This window comes from Saccopteryx leptura, chromosome 6 (assembly GCF_036850995.1).
Source record: "Saccopteryx leptura isolate mSacLep1 chromosome 6, mSacLep1_pri_phased_curated, whole genome shotgun sequence".
NCBI lineage: Eukaryota > Metazoa > Chordata > Mammalia > Chiroptera > Emballonuridae > Saccopteryx > Saccopteryx leptura.
Window position 1 is genome coordinate 3,297,860 of NC_089508.1, and position 16,520 is coordinate 3,314,379.

General features: G+C 51.6%; 1 protein-coding gene across 1 annotated transcript in view; it reads right to left on the reverse strand.

Moving 5' to 3' along the window:
• Positions 1 to 2,526: 2,526 nt before the first annotated feature.
• RCOR1 (REST corepressor 1) overlaps positions 2,527 to 16,520 on the reverse strand; it is a 127,761-nt gene continuing 113,767 nt past the window's right edge. Inside the window, exons 9-12 of the mRNA XM_066343948.1 lie at positions 8,586 to 8,663; positions 8,316 to 8,373; positions 7,495 to 7,724; positions 2,527 to 3,049 (exon numbers count right to left, since the gene is read on the reverse strand). Of these exons, the coding sequence (XP_066200045.1) occupies positions 3,008 to 3,049; positions 7,495 to 7,724; positions 8,316 to 8,373; positions 8,586 to 8,663 (408 nt within the window). The 3' untranslated portion in view covers positions 2,527 to 3,007. The remainder of the gene's footprint in view (positions 3,050 to 7,494; positions 7,725 to 8,315; positions 8,374 to 8,585; positions 8,664 to 16,520) is intronic.

The following is a 16,520-nucleotide window of genomic DNA, read 5'->3' on the forward strand; positions in this document are numbered from 1 at the left end:
GAACCATTTCACGGAACTGATGTCTTGGTTACACAGGTACACGACAGCAGTGGGCGTGTCACACTCACACTGACCGCTGCCTCCCACCCCGTCACCACAGCGAGGCAGGGCCAGGCAGGAGAGCTACATTACAGAATCGATCACTGTCTCAAACCGGCCAGCACAATATTCAAGTAACAAGGTATTTCAATGGATAAGTGAAAAAAAAAAATTTACCTAACACTTTACACAGCTACATAAAATTAAATAAAACAAAACTTTTAATGCATATGCAATACAATTTATCTCTTTTTAGGATTTCTAAACTAAAACTATCATTTGTTTCAATGGTACTATATTTTTCACAATAACTTATACTTAGGAGAAATTTTCCACAAAAATATATATGTCATTATGACATTCACATTGATAATTTTTCAGAAGACAAAGCTTAAGTGAACATTGCATCCGAAGCCGTTGTTGCTGTGGACCCTGGCACATCCAGACAAGACCTGCGACGCCCTGGAGTCTGATATGTTTAAAAGGTCCTGGCGTAAGACCGGGCCACTTCACTTCTAAAGCGAGGCTAGTTTCTTGCATGTACAACATGACTGCAGAGACAGTGTGAGGAGACAGCTGGACACAGAGAGCTGCTGTGCGCGTGCAGCCACCGCAGAGGCAGTCAGGCGGACAGCCGTCTTCCACCCTTCTGGAAGACGAGAGCAGCGCACCCCTCTTCCCCATGGGGAAGCCGCCGCCCGGCCGCCCCTGCCAGGGGACCAGCACAGAGACTCTTTGGGAGCAAGAGCGCTCAGTGCCAGAGAGAGGTGGGGCTCAGCACAGAGCGGGCAGGCCTGGCACAGGTGGCGGTGACGGCACACCTGCCCCGGTGCAGAAGAGCCAGCAGCAAGCTCTCCAGTGTCACCAGAAGGGATCAACTCCTAAGGAAACAGCCCGGGTGCACAGAGAGGGACAGGAGACTGCCGACCGCATCCGTGGAGAGAAAGGTGGTGGTGGGGACGGAGGGGAGACTGACACGTCTGTTTATGCCTAGTGTCCCCCAGCGCGATGTGCGAAATGCACGCTGGCTCCTCTCCGTGTGCTGCCACTATTTGCAAGGACACAGCAGGCATACGATGCGGAGACAGCCCCCCGTGGTGACTAGTGTTATTTTGCTGCCCAGGCAGGGCAGGAACGGGGCTGCCCTGTGCCTGCCCCTGGCCTTCTCCACCTGCTCCTCCCTGACACAGACACCAAGCACAGGGACGGTCCCAGTTCACTCCCTCCCTTCTAGATGACCTTTGTCCAGATTCCTTAAAAAAAAAACCAACACAAACAATAATGGTCCAATTCCAAACAATCTATGACTTGGGCTGATCTTTTTCCTCAAAAGAAAATCAGCTGGCTTAATTTTTTTTTTTTTTTTTAAAAGCAAGGTGCTTGGGAGTCAGAAACACAGAATTTTAGCTGCATATTTTAAATTGCTAAGAATTCTCTTTATGCCGCCTTAAAGCATCTACTTTTTTTTTTTTGGTACTGAAAGCAGGAATAATATTTAAATGATGCAAGAACGACAACCAAAAGCTCCTTCAGCATTATTTAGTGCGGGCCGAGCGGGCCGTGGGCGGGCAGTGGGCACTGTGCTGTGCCAGTCTAGCCTGCAGCCACCTGGCAGGCCCTGGTCTGCTGAGAGAAGAGAAGCAGCCCCAGAAGTCTCAGGACATTTACTAGAAACTTGCACTTGTTTCCAGTCCAGCCGAAAGGCAGTGCACAGCACTCTGCGGACTGCTTCCTGTCATCTCGGGCTCCCTAAACCAACCCACCGATCACGTCCCCTGTTCTGCACTGACCATGAACAGAGAGGGCGGTGGTCATGTGGTCACACCAGTGTGTGAAGGGCCAAAAGGGCACATGAAGTGACAGGAAAAAGGCCAGGCACACCGAGAGGACGGGAACACACAACGTGTACTTGATGAAACCTTCACCAGCTATTCTAACATCCTTTGCTGAGCTAACCTGACACTGAACATCTGCACGTGGTTGGAATCTGCAGCGAGCCCTCCCATCTCCCAATCTCAGTGATGTCATCTTTGGCAAGCAAGAAACGTTAAGCAAGAAATAAGACACTGAAACAGAAAGAGGACTGAGAACATGGTTGCCGAGAGGAGAAGGCACCGATTCCAAACATACAAGCACCAGGCTCAGTGGTGTGGGCCACAGCTCTTGGAGATGGGTAGTGGCGGTGGGGAACCGGGAAAGAGGGTGGCACCCACCCTGGGCTGCAATGCTGAGCTGAAGGCAGAAAGTGTTGAGGTCCACGTTCCTTTTTAAGCTACGTGTCCAAAGAGAGCTGCTGCATTCAGCTTCTACCGACGGGGCAGGGAGAAGGGAACTAGCTTTATAGACCATAATTACACCCTACTTTCAGGGAATGGGAGTTGGGCACATAATTACACCCTACTTTCAGGGAAATGGCGGGGGTCAGGATGTTTGGCACAATAAAGGTGATAATGCAGTCTGCCAGTATACTGTGATTTCCAAAAAGCATGATCTCATTTAGGTGGATGCCTCAGAAAAGAACAAGAGAAACTTTCTAGAAGACCAACAAGGTCACAGTTACTCTGAAAATGACATTATGCACAAAGTAGAAACTGCAGGCCATGCAGGAAGAGTCGTGCCCTCGGAGCCACGACCCGTTCTGAAGCTGCTGCCGGGAAGAGCTGCCATTGATGGGGTTCCGGGGCTCCAGCCAGGGAGGCGACCCCCAGAGTCAGGGTGGCGCGCAGGCCAGGAGACCCCCAGCACGCAGGCAGGGTACGAGATGCATGGCGCTCTCTGGGGATTGGCGCCAACACAGAGGAACGAGCACAGATTTAAGGCAGATGTAGCATGGGACCGGAAGAGGATGCCTTTTTGGTAATAGCTGCTTGTCCAGAGACGTGGTGCTGACGGCCAGGTGAAGTCTGGTGGTACCTGCTGTCCTGGGCGGCGCAGTTGTCCACACCAAGTGCTGGACGCCGCCAGTCTCTCAGGAGGCAGACGCGTATCTGACGTCAAGAACAGAAGCAGCCTGACAAAAAGAGAAGAAGAAAGAATCAAAGAGCAGAAACAACACGAATGGCTCATTCCAGCGCCCTGCACGAGGGAGAGGGTAGCCCTGCCGCCGGCCCTGTCAACAGAGGGCACAACAGACAGACGGTTTCTAAGGGCAGGCCAAGGCAGGGGCTGCACCAGACAGTGCAGCCTGTACAAGCGGAGCCTGGGCCCAGGCCCCGCCTCTGCATGTACTCACACGAGTTACCCTCTCCGAGGCCCACTTTCCTCTGCCACAGAACAGGCACCATGACCGTGCCTACTGCACAGGATTCCTTTGTGTTGTTTTTTTTAAGATTTTATTTTTATTCATTTCAGAGAAAGGAGAGAGAGAAAGAGAGAGAAAGGGGGGGGGGGAGCAGAAAGCATCAACTCCAATATGTGCCTTGACAAGGCAAGCCCAGGGTTTTGAACCGGTGACCTCAGTGTTCCAGGTCAATGCTTTACCCACTGCGCCACCGCAGGGCAGGCTGCACAGGATTACAGCCCCTATCTGCTGGGACACGGACTCCTGCGATCCCTCAGACCGCAGGGGCCTCTGTAAAAGCTTCCCAGGCATTTCTTGACCCCACTCTCATTTTCAAAGCGGACTCCCAGCCCGCAGCCCGCAGCCCCCTGGGTCTCTAGCTCACTGCTCCCCTTGTGCTGCCCTGCGGCAGCAAACAACGGGCCGCACACCCGGAGCCTGGGAGCGGCTGCCCTCACAGGAAGCCAGTCAACCAGCACTGCTGCTAGCCAGTCTCGTCAGGAGACTTCTCACCGGCAACACACAGTACTGCCCTCTCATTTTCTTTTTTTTTTGCATTTTTCTGAAGTTGGAAACAGGGAGAGACAGTCAGACTCCCGCATGCGCCCGACCGGGATCCACCCGGCACGCCCACCAGGGGGCGATGCTCTGCCCCTCCGGGGCGTCGCCATGTTGCGACCAGAGCCACTCTAGCGCCTGAGGCAGAGGTCAAGGAGCCATCCCCAGCGCCCGGGCCATCTTTGCTCCAATGGAGCCTTGGCTGCGGGAGGGGAAGAGAGAGACAGAGAGGAAGGCGTGGCGGAAGGGTGGAGAAGCAAATGGGCGCTTCTCCTGTGTGCCCTGGCCGGGAATCGAACCCGGGTCCTCCGCACGCTAGGCCGACGCTCTACCGTTGAGCCAACCGGCCAGGGCACTGCCCTCTCATTTTAAGTGGAAATCTCAGCCCTTCTCTTTGACCTGTCCGTTTCGGCATGCTCCACACCCTTTCCGATGCCCCCACCCCGTTTCCCAACCTTGTCCACCTCAGAGAACTCGGGGTCTCAAGAGCCGGGGCCCCATGTCCGTACAGCAGGCCCCACATCCTTCCCTAGGAACCCCCTACTCTTGTTGACACAATCAGTGTGTGGGAAAATTGGGTTTGTTATGCGATGTTTTGATTAGTCTCAGAACCTGTCAGCCAGTTAGGTGCGGGCTCCTGCACCAGGCCCTGTGGTGTCCTCATGCGCTCCCCTCCCCCCCAGCTGAGTGGCACAGACACAGACTCTGTGGCATGAGAGTGGGCAGGCCCTGCTGACAGCTTTCTCAGCTGCTGAACTATGTGCAACGACAGGGCCACAGTTCTGAGCACTGATGAGACAGACAGCTGGGCAGCATCCTGGCCACTCCGCTCAGACCTGGGGCACAGAAAAGCAGCTGGCCCCAGCAGGTCACTTCCTCTGCACACGGAGAATGGACCCGGGACCCAGCGTGTGTGGGCTGTGCTACAAGGAGCAGGAAAAGACGGACGAAAGGCGTGTGGAAGAGTGCACACGTGAGACAGACATTGAGTGCAGTTTTTTGTTTGTTTGTTTTTTGTATTTTTCCAAAGTGAGAAGCGGGGAGGCAGAGAGACAGACTCCCGCATGCACCCGACTGGGATCCACCCGGCATGCCCACCAGGGGGCGATGCTCTGCCCATCTGGGGCGTTGCTCTGTCACGACCAGAGCCATTCTAGCACCTGAGGCAGAGGCCATGGAGCCATCCTTAGTGCCCGGGCCAACTTTGCTTCAATGGAGCCTTGGCTGCGGGAGAGGAAGAGAGAGACAGAGAGGGAGAAGGGGAAAAATGGAGAAGCAGATGGGCACTTCTCCTGTGTGCCCTGGCCGGGAATCAAACCCGGGACTTCCACACACTGGGCCAATGCTCTACCACTGAGCTAACTGGCCAGGGCCTGAGTGCACTTTTAAACGACCAAAGAGGGGAGGGGCTGTGAAGAAAACACAGAGACTATATATCAGAGGTAAGTCAGACACACCACTCTCTCTGAAGAGCAGGCTGGGTATTCAAGACACACAGAAGATCAGCCACCATGAAGGCGAGGACCTGCTTCTGGGGGTGGTCTAGATGTGGTAGCCGCCACTGCCAAAGGCAGGGTGTGACGTAGCCAGTGTGGGAAGGGGGCCCACAGGGTGGCCCCCTGGACCAACCAAAGAGAAGGGAACTGGCGGACCGGGCCACTCAGCAGGGAGCTGGCGGAAGGAAAGGCAGACAGCATCCGCACAGGAGCTGACACCCCCACTGATGGCCACCTTTTTGTGCCAGCCCGACGGCATGACTGGCCCCGGTGACTGTGGCAGAGGGCAGAGGGCCTGTTTCTTACTATCTCTGCTCCCTGGGACTGAATGGAAAAACTCGGGAGCTTTCTTTCTTACAAATTCTAACGCTCTGCCGTTAGGACTTCTCATCTTTTTAGAGCTTCCTATGTCCAGTCTAGGACTTCAGGAAGTTAACCTGCTGCTACGGGGACGTTAGCACTGGGACAAAAATCACCACCAAAAATGACAAGCACCCCTGTTTTGCTGATATGCTAGCATGTTCCAGAGCTGAAGCCGGTCCACTCATGGGTGCAACTCGGGAGAACCAGTCACCCTGGCAATAGCATAGATTCTGCACACTTATCACGAAGCTTTTCTGGTAGAAGACTCTAGAGCAGAGGTCCCCAAACTTTTTACACAGGGGGCAAGTTCACTGTCCCTCAGACCGTTGGAGGGCTGGACTATAAAAAAAAAACTATGAACAAATCCCTATGCACACTGCACATATCTTATTTTAAAGTAAAAAACAAAACGGGAACAAATACAGTATTTAAAATAAAGAACAAGTAAATTTAAATCAACAAACTGACCAGTATTTCAATGGGAACTATGTTCCTCTCACTGACCACCAATGAAAGAGATGCCTCTTCCGGAAGTGCTGCGAGGGCCAGATAAATGGCCTCAGGGGGCCACATGTGACCCGCGGGCCGTAGTTTGGGGACCCCTGCTCTAGAGAGCCCCATTCTCACAGAGTTACCATGTTGGCACCCTGTGGCCAGTGGGCCGGGCAGTGGCACCCGCCTGCCCACAAGGCCTGCAGGCCGGGAGCCTCGGGCGACAGCTGCAGGGGCTCCTCAGAGGAAAGCAGACAGAGAACGTTGACCTGCCACCTGGCTGCTGGGAGACCGATGTGAGCACACTCAGATACAACGTGGCGATGAACTCCTGTCTGTGCACAGCCCGCCTCTCCTGTGCGCACGAGGGGCAAACATGCAGCAGGCAGGCCCAGCGTATGTGGGGAGATGGCAACAACCCTGTTACGGGAAGCAGGGAGGTGACAGATGGGTCCCTGCAGCCTCAACAATCTTCCTGCCCTCCCTGGCCGGGTTGCTCAGCTGGTTAGAACGTCATCCCAACATGCCAACATTGTCTGTTTGATCCCCGGTCAGGGCACATACAAGATTCAACCAATGAGTGCATATATAAGGGGAACAACAGATCAAAGTTGCTCTCTCTACCTTTCTCTCTAAAATAAATAAGTAAACATTTTTGAAAAGGTCTTCCTGCCTCGTCTCTGCTGACTGGTTGACAGAAGCAGCGCCACTCCTGGAGACTATTAGACGGTCAGCCACCCTCCTGGAAGTGCCAGCCCCCCTCGACACCCGGAACCGTTCTGTCAAGCTGTGACCTAGCCGGCTCTAGACCGCCTCAGGCGCTGGAAGGCGTGGCCGCAGAGACAGCCCAGTGGCCCTGGCTGCAGGCTCTGCAGACAGCCCTGTAAGCTCCCTGACCTCACTGCGAGATGACACACGTTCTACATGACTGCGCTTTACAGACACTGCCCGAGCGGCTTCCCCGCCCTGCTCCACGGCCCGGTTCCCACTGCGGATAAAGAACTACCGGTCTACCGGTATGCGGAACATTCTGTGGCTAGAGGAAACTAGGACGAGATTGGGGATTTGTTCAAGAATTCAAATGTGAACAATACATACAATGACAAAATACCGATAAAGTCACATACGGTGTTTAAAGGCAACAGTCAGGTCACTGACAGAGCTGAAACCTGAAAGCTTCTCTATGGCCGAGAAAGGCCCTCACGAGGAAACCAACGGGAGAGCGAGCGAGAACCCGGCAACGGGGCCTCGCGGCTGCAGACGTACCTCGTCCTCCTCCTCGGGAATCTTGATGGAGTTATCCGGTGACTTGACAGGTTTCTGGTTACTGGGCCCGTTGGTCTCTTCTTTCCCATGTTCTGCCTCCCATTCTTGTAGAACTTCATCTATGTTGAAGCGGCGTCGATAATTTACAAAAAAGTTTTTCACTTGTACCACTGATTTGTTCCCAATCACATCTGAGATGGCCTGAAAATCTCGGCCATACTTCCTGATGGCTAAGGATGGAAGAGAGCATTGTTTTTCACGACAGGAAATAAACCAATGAAAACACACACACGAGTCTTCCCCACACGCAGATGAGAGCACGCACAGGTGTTAACAGCAGGTACTGAGGCCTCAGTGTCCTAGACACCATTCTTGGGATGGCTGAGCAGACGTCAGAAACCTGTCCCTTGCCATCAGTGTCACACTTAGTTTAGCAAACTAAAGTCGCCGAGCAATTAATCTATGGTTGTGGCCATTCTGCCTCGTCTTTTCAGGGTTCCAGCACTAGAATAGCCCCCAACCCTTAAAACCCTCACACTCAGTCTGCTTCTCGGGATTCTGTACTGACTATTCAAAACCCAACACATCTGTTAAAATCAACTCCTCATACCTTTAAAACTGACACCTCCATACTAACTTTTACACCTTGTGGGACCCAGGAAAGGAAGATGTAAAGGCCAGAGAGAACTGGTAAGCAGCTAAAACGAGGTCCACTGCGAGAACGCACTCTTGCAAGCACCTGCTGCCTCCATGGGAGTGAGCGGCGTGCCGGGTTGGGGGCACACGTCCCCGAGAGCTCTATGAGAAGGAGGTCTGCCTACCTTGCACAGCAAGCAGCTGCTCCTCTGTGGTCCAGCGCGCATTACATTTCTGAATGACCTGGACATCAAAGGAGTCACGTTAGCATACCAAGCGTCCTCATGAGGGTTAATGAATCTTTTTCTTGTATCAGATTTTAACATCAACGAGGTCTGTAAATTTTTTCTACCCCTTTCTAACAGGTGTACACTGGAGCTATGTTCCACGGATATTACACTGAAACACACACAACACGGGTATGACTTCTGAGATGATGTGATTTAGAATCCTACCTCTGGAAGTCGATATGGTTCTATGCCACCATCAAGTTTTTCTTTGAGAGCACTGTTTGTCTGTTTAATATTCTGAATCTACGAGAGAAAAGATTTTTATTTTAAAAAAGAAGTCTGAAGCAGGGCACAGTGGGGCGGTCCACAGGGCCGTGGGTGGCACCTTCCTGCAAGGGCCGAGGGGCCAGCGGAGGGCTCAGGGCTGCCCAGCTGCAGGCTCCTGGACAGATCTGCACTTTGCGCCCATAGGAGAAGGGACAGGACAAGGACCTGACCCCAGGAAGGACCCCAGGCAGAAGTCAGGGAAACTGAAGAGAAATCAGATGCTCCTCTTCAGCAGCATCAGTGCCCATGGAGTACAGCAGGAAGAGGGAAGTGGGTCCCTGAAACGGAACCGTCAGTGCTGACAAATGGTTTTGAAAAGGGGGGATGGTCCAGATGACAGAAAACAAGGGCCGGAACTTCTACTAGACAAATGTGCAGACCGTCCAAAATCTCTCAGTGCTGACACTGGCTGTAAGCTCTCAGCCGGTCAGCCTGCCGCTGTCAGAACCGGTGCGAGGTGCGAGCTGACCAGAGGAATCTGATGGTGAAGAGTACAGAGAGACATCGGGAAGAGCTGGAGAAAGAGGTGAGTCCTCGGACAGAAAAAGATGAGGTTGGAAAACACCTCTATCTGGACCAGGGGTCCCCAAACTTTTTACACAGGGGGCCAGTTCAATGTCCCTCAGACCATTGGAGGGCCGCCACATACAGTGCTCCTCTCACTGACCACCAATGAAAGAGGTGCCCCTTCTGGAAGTGCGGCGGCGGGGGGGGGGGGGGGGGGCGCTGGATAAATGGCCTCAGGGGGCCGCATGCAGCCCGCGGGCCATAGTTTGGGGACGCCTGATCTGGACTGTCCGGTCACCTACATGCTCCTGAGACGACATCCTGTTTGTAGAGGAGTCTAGGAAAAATTCCTCTAGTACCTGGATTATAAAACCTTGTGGCAAAGCCCAGGACAGGGTATCTTTCTATTTTCTTTCTTTTTTTTCTTAAGAGGGACGGACAGGAAGGGAGAGAGAGGAGAAGCATCAACTCATAGTTGCAGCACCTTAGGTGTTCATTGATTGCTTTCTCGTATGTGCCGTGACCTGGGAGCTCCAGCCAAGCCAGTGACCCCGCACTCACGCTGGTGACCTTGGTGTTCCAAACCTGGGTCCTCTGCATCCCAGGTCAGTGCTCTATCCACTGTGCCACCACAGGTCAGGCCAGGGCATCTTTGTGAGCCACAAGTTCTCACAAATCAAACGGCGGTCCCGGGACAGCTAGACATCTCTGTGTGTGTCTCAGTCCACTCAGGCGGCCTACACGATCTCTCTCTGTCATTATCTGTTACTAACCAGCAGCGGGATGTTCCACTGCGTTTTCAGGCACTGGTGTCTCTGTATCGCCGTCTGTGCTGACAGGCATGAGCTTGGGTCTGTCACTTCTGCACAGGGAAGTGCACCCCAGAGCCAGGGAGCTAGAGAGCATGTCTGCTCATGTCAGTCACCAATGCTGCCATCAGCCTGCGGCAGTGCCTGGAGAGCAGCTGAAGCAAGGAGGTGCCAGCAACGAACAAGAACATGTACTGCCACAGGGCTGCAGCCTCAACATCCTCACAGACGTCCTCCCAGATGTCATCAGACAACATCACACGTCATCAGACATCATAGACATCATCAGACAACATCACAGACGTCTTCAGATGACATCACACATCACAGATGACCTCACACATCATCACAGATGACATCACACATCATCACACATTACAGACAATATCACACATCATCACAGATGACATCACAGACACCATCACACATTACAGACAATGTCACATGTCATCACAGATGACATCAGACATCATCACACATTACAGACAATATCACACATCATCACAGATGACATCAGACATCATCACACATTACAGACAATATCACATGTCATCACAGATGGCAGGCCGAGGCTGGGCTGACCCAACGAACGCATCCCCATCTCTCACCACAGTTTTACCAACAAGTGAACCTTTAAGTGTAACCAGAGTAACGACCCCCTCACAGAGCAGTCCTTTGTCCAGGGACAAAGACACTGCGAGCCCTGCACGGTGAAGAGTGGGTACGGGGGGCTGGCTGAGAGCCGGGAACTTGTTCGTTCTAGTGGCCGAGGCTCAGGGGTGGGGCCAGCTCAGAGACTCGGGAAGAGCCGTGCTCACGACCTGGAAGTGACCGCCAGTGAGAGCAAGACCTCAGCCTGGACCCTCCACTCTGCATCAGGCCCTTGCTGCAGACTTCCTTTAAAACTTTCTTTTTCTAGAGCTTTCCTCCTTTTCTACACTCTGAAATAGAGGCACTTCTCTGGAAGATTAAAAAAAAAACCTTTCATAAAGGTATGAAAACAACTAAATTAACTGAAGGAAACAAAAACACCAAGAGCATGTTAGCCAGACCTTGAGGTCCCCACAGTCTCCTTTAAGAGCATCCAACTGAGCTCCTCCATTGACCTGCACGGGGCAGCTAGCAAAGGACAAGCAGGAGGCTCCTGTGTACGCAGTCCTCGTCCACCCCATCGCGACAGCGGTCACCTGACAGAACACAGACCCGGCACCCGGGACTGAACACGGGACAGCAGGCGCCCAGCAGGACCACAGCTGTAGCCCAGAGCTGCACTGTCCAGGCACCCACTGTCCACATGGGGTAGAAGCCCAGAGCCTTCATGGGGAGAAAAAGAAAGCATGTGTCCACTTTCCACGAGCCTGATTTTGGTCAGCAGTAACTTCATTTACTCACACGTTACCTTTCCCACGTTACTGCTTTGCGCACTGGGCCTAACCGTCCACTAGGCCTCCCTGATCAGCAGAGACAGGGACAGAGCAAAGCCCCCAGCCCGTCCATGGCCACTGCTGAATTCTCAGCGACTCCCGACGGAGCGGGGTCACAGCACTTCTGTGCTGAGCACGAGGGGCAGCTGAACCCCAGAACTCCTCACTTTCAGTAAATACATGCGCTTTTCTCTCCAAGATCAATGAAGGAGCACGAAGTAAACAAGTGGCTACAAAGCAACACCCAGATTCTGAACTAAATACAGTATTAGCTCTGAACTCTCATCAACCTATACCTCTGTTCCTGATGCATTTTCAACCTCAGAAATATCCAGTGTTCACCAGGATAAGAATAAGGCTTAGTTGCCAGCTTACTGCCACCGGAAAGAAAGCCAGCGCGGCCACAAGCCAGAGGAGAAACAGGGTCTAGCAGTGACCCGCATTTAAAAAAACAGGAAAGCGGGTGACTCGGCTCGAGGCCTTCGCAGAGCTTCCAGTGCACACGACTTGCTCTGTCCTGCATCCCTGTGTTTGTCATGATTCTCCCTCAGTGTTGGACCATTTTATCCCCCACGCGACAGGATCTGCTGCGGGCTCCCCCGCGTCCCCAGCCCCCTGCGCACCTGTCCTTGCAGCCCCTGCGAAGCCCCAGTGCGCAGAAATCTCCCGTTCCTGCCGCGGCGGAGGGGCAGATGGGGGAGCCCCACCTCTGTCTCCTCTCCTCAGGGCCCTCCACACAGATGCGAGGGTCACAAATGGTGTCTGCGGCTCCTGCTGAGACAGGTGCCACAGCCAGGAGAAAGGCCAGCACACTGAGAACGCAGAGTGGACGTCTGAGAGGATGGGTCCCCGAGAGCATCCCTGGACAGACAGACTGACGCCAGCGCCACAGCTGCGGGCATTTCTTGCCATTTGATAAAAATAAGTCCTTGATTGGTTAAACCTATTGTTAGTCAGGTTTCCTGTCACTTTCAGGTGAACAGTCCTCAGATCTACAGAACAGAATGTCACTGTCACTGGCTGTCATTTTGAGTCCAGGAATGCATTTGGCAGGAGCCCTAAAAGGTTGTGGGAAGTAAACAGCCTGTCTCCTCTCTCAGTGCATCAGACTCCACAGCTCTTTTAGAGATGTGAACTTTGAGTAGCTACCTTCAAATAAAGAAAGGCCTGCTCTTGATCTTGGCTCTGGAAACCAAAGAACCTCTTATCAACTGTGCTACAGAGTCAGGAGCACCTCCATGGAAGCAGGGTCCTTTTTTCTTTCTCACACCTCAAGCAGCGAGCACCAGCAACACACTGGGCACAGGGCCAACGCGTCCCCTTGCAGAAAGGATAAAATGCGGCTGCTAGCTCCCAGCCTGGTCACAGCGCACGCCTCCAGAGCGCACGAACACAGCTCCCACGCGCACGCGCATACGGCAGCCCATGCACATCCCGGAAGATCAGGCCGCCGAGGATTAATCTCCTCATTTGAAAAGAGGCCCAGGAAGATTAAGTGATTCTCCTAAGATTAGAATGCAGCTGTGCCAGCAGCCAAGACAAGAAGCCAGTTCTCTGGTTCCAGGGGGCACGCCTGGTCCTGGTGTGCGTGGCCTCCCTGCACCAGAAGGCAGACCAGGCCTGCTGACCCCACTCTCTGCATCTCTGAAATGACAGCTGGCTCGGTTAACCTTCCAAGGGAGCCATCAAGATAAACAAATTAAGCAGCAAAAACTAAAAGTAAACCATCAGTTCACAATTTGCCCTGAATTACTGGGAAAGGGAGAGGAAGAGGGAAGGGAAGGGGAGGAGGATAGTACTATGCAAAATTATATTTAAACAAGCCATTTCTGCCTGGCCTGTGCTGCCGCAGAGGATAAAGCGTCGACCTGGAATGCTGAGGTTGCCAGTGCGAATCCCCGGGGTTGCCAGTCAAGGCACATAGGGGAAGCAGCCACAAGCTGATGCTTCCCGCTCCTCCCCACCTTTCTCTCTCTCTCTCTAAAAATCAATAAATAAAATCTTAAAAAAACAAACAAAAAATAAGCAATTTCTCATACCAGCCATAAATTAGTAAAAAAGAATTTAAAAAGAATCCTTTACAAGAACATCAGAAAAGAGCCAAATATCTAGGAAAACCTCTCACAAGGACACAAAGACCTATGCACAGACAAGAGCAAGATACAGAGAAACTGGAGACCCTGTAAGTGGAGGGCGCGTCATCTCATGGAGCAGAAGATATTCATTCTCCATTTCATTCTACAGATTCAATATAATCCCAATCAAAATGCTAGCAGAATTACTTTTCTGGAAACCAGGGAGGTGATTCTAAATTGTAAATGGAAATACAAAAGGGTCATGAACAGCCAAAACAATCTTGGGGAGCCTACCCTACCACCTACCTAGGTTTACAATGCTCCTATAACTAGAGAGTACCTGCTGGTGAGGAATGGACAGACAGACCAAAGGAACCAATAGGAAACCCCAAACCTGACCATACACATGGACGCTGGATTGAAAACAAAGACCCCCCCTGCCCTGCAGCAGAGAAAGGACAGTCTTTTCAACAATTGGTCCTTTTTAAGCTAGATATCCATATAAAACAAACAAGTATTGACTCTACATGTAACAACATACACAGAAAAACACTTCCAGGTAGACTGAAGATCAAAATGTAAAAGTTGACAAAACACTAGGATCACATGACAGAATGTCTTCCTGACCTTTAAAAAGGCTTTTTTGTTTTGGTTTTTCTTTAAAGTGAATAAGCGAGCGAGAGAGAGACAGACAGACAGGAAGGGAGAGAGATGAGAAGCTTCAACATGTATGTAGTTGCAGCATTTTAGTTGTTCATTGATTGCTTCTAATATGTGCCCTGGGCTGAGGGTGATGGCGCTCAAGCCCAGCCAATGACCCTGAGCTCAAGCCAGTGACCTTGGGATTTTGAACCTGGGTCCGTAGCATCCCAGGTCAACACTCTATCCACTGTGCCACCACCTGGTCAGGCTTAAAAAAAAAAAAAAAAGGTTTTTAACAGAATTCAAAGAGCACTAACCATAAAAGACAAGAATAAGAAACTGGACTACCTTAAAAATAAGAATTTCTGTTCATTAAAAGATACCATTAAGAAAGCGAAAAGACAATTGCCCTGGCTGGTAGCTCAGTTAGTTAGAACAGTGTTTTTCAACCGCCATTCTGCAAAGCAATTAACCACCCCAATGTTGTATGAAGATTTTAGACCCAATGATCTTAGTTGATTTGCTTATGCTCAGGGTGATTTCTGCCTATGTGGTCCCTAAAATTATTCTATTTTCAACAGTCCCCAAGTGTAAAAAGTTTGAAAATCACTGGGTTAGAGCATCATCTTGACACACTAAGGTTGCAGTGTGACCCCCCCCCTCAGAGCACATACAAACGTCAACCAGTGAGTGCACAAATAAGTAGAAAACATATCAGTATTTCTCTCACCTGCCCTCTCTCTAAAACCAATCAGTACAAAAATAAAACAGAAAAAACAAGCCTTAAAATGGGAAATAGGACAACTTGTATCCCCCCCCTCTTCCAGGGGCAATTTCACAATGCCTGGGGACATGCCTGTTGTCACAGCTGGTGGAGGGAGTGTACTAGGCCTCTTAGTGGGTAGAGGCCAGAGATGCTACCAGACATCTTACAATGCACAGGACAGCTCCCCACAAAGAAGAATTATCCAGACCAAAATGTCAACAGTGGTATAGTCAGGGACCCAGACGTAGGGCAATCAAAGCTCACCTGAGCTGACATGACAGCTCTGGATATCTGTGTGGTGACGTAGGGCAATCAAAGCTCACCTGAGCTGACATGACAGCTCTGGATATCTGTGTGGTGCCTTTCAATCAAAGCTCACCTGAGCTGACATGACAGCTCTGGATATCTGTGTGGTGCCTTTCAATCAAAGCTCACCTGAGCTGACATGACCGCTCTGGATATCTGTGTGGTGACGTAGGGCAATCAAAGCTCACCTGAGCTGACATGACAGCTCTGGATATCTGTGTGGTGACGTAGGGCAATCAAAGCTCACCTGAGCTGACAGGACAGCTCTGGATATCTGTGTGGTGCCTTTCTCTAATGCTGGATCTGCACTTGCTCCCAAACCAGTAACTCCACCCCTACGTCTGTATCCAACCAGGACAGTGCAGTAGATAGTACACCAAAAGCCATCCAAGAGGACGTTCCTGTCAGTGTCCGCAAATGTCTCCTTTGTGGGACACTGCACAGCAGTGACAAAGGGTAAGAACCAGGCCTCTAAACTTCATGAGTGGATCTCATGTGCTGAATAAAAGCCAGACATGAAAGAAACCATACCAGCCTGACCAGACGGGAGCACAGTGGATCGAGTGTTGGTCTGGGACACAGAGTACCCAGGTTTGAAACCCCAAGGTTGTTGGCTTGAGCGCGGGCTCATCCAGCTTGAGTGTGAAGTCACTGGCTTGAGCATGGGATCATAGATATGATCTCATGGTCGCTGGCTTGAGCAAGGGGTTACTCACTCTGCTGTAGCCCCTCTGCAGTCAAGGCACATATGAGAAAGCAATCAATGAATAACTAAGGTGCTGCAATGAAGAATTGATGCTTCTCATCTCTCTCCCTTCCTGTCTGTCCCTATCTGTTCCTCTCTGTCCCAGTCTCAAAAAGAACAAAAAAAAGAAACCACACCATATCGTTTTTATATAAAATTCCAAACAGGTAACAGTAATTTGTGGGTTTAGAAGTCTGAACAGTGGTACATGCTGGAGAAGGCAGGAATGAGCAGAGGGGCAGCACGGAGGCCACTGAGGTGACGCCGCACTTGGTGAGCGAGTGACGGGAGGGGAAGAGAGCGGGGCTTGGGAGATAAAGTCCCATTTCTTGCTCCAGAGAGAGGTTAGCTGGGTGTGCTCGCCACATGAAAGTCACTGAGCACACGCACACACACTTATATACACATACACACATCAATTTCAAAATGGACTTAAGAAAAATCAGCAGGGGCCTCGGCTGGGTGGCTCAGTGGACAAAGCGTGTCCCGGTGTACCAAGGTTGCAGGTTTGATCCCCTGCAGCGTAGGTACGAGAGGCAATCAGTGAGTGCACGACTAC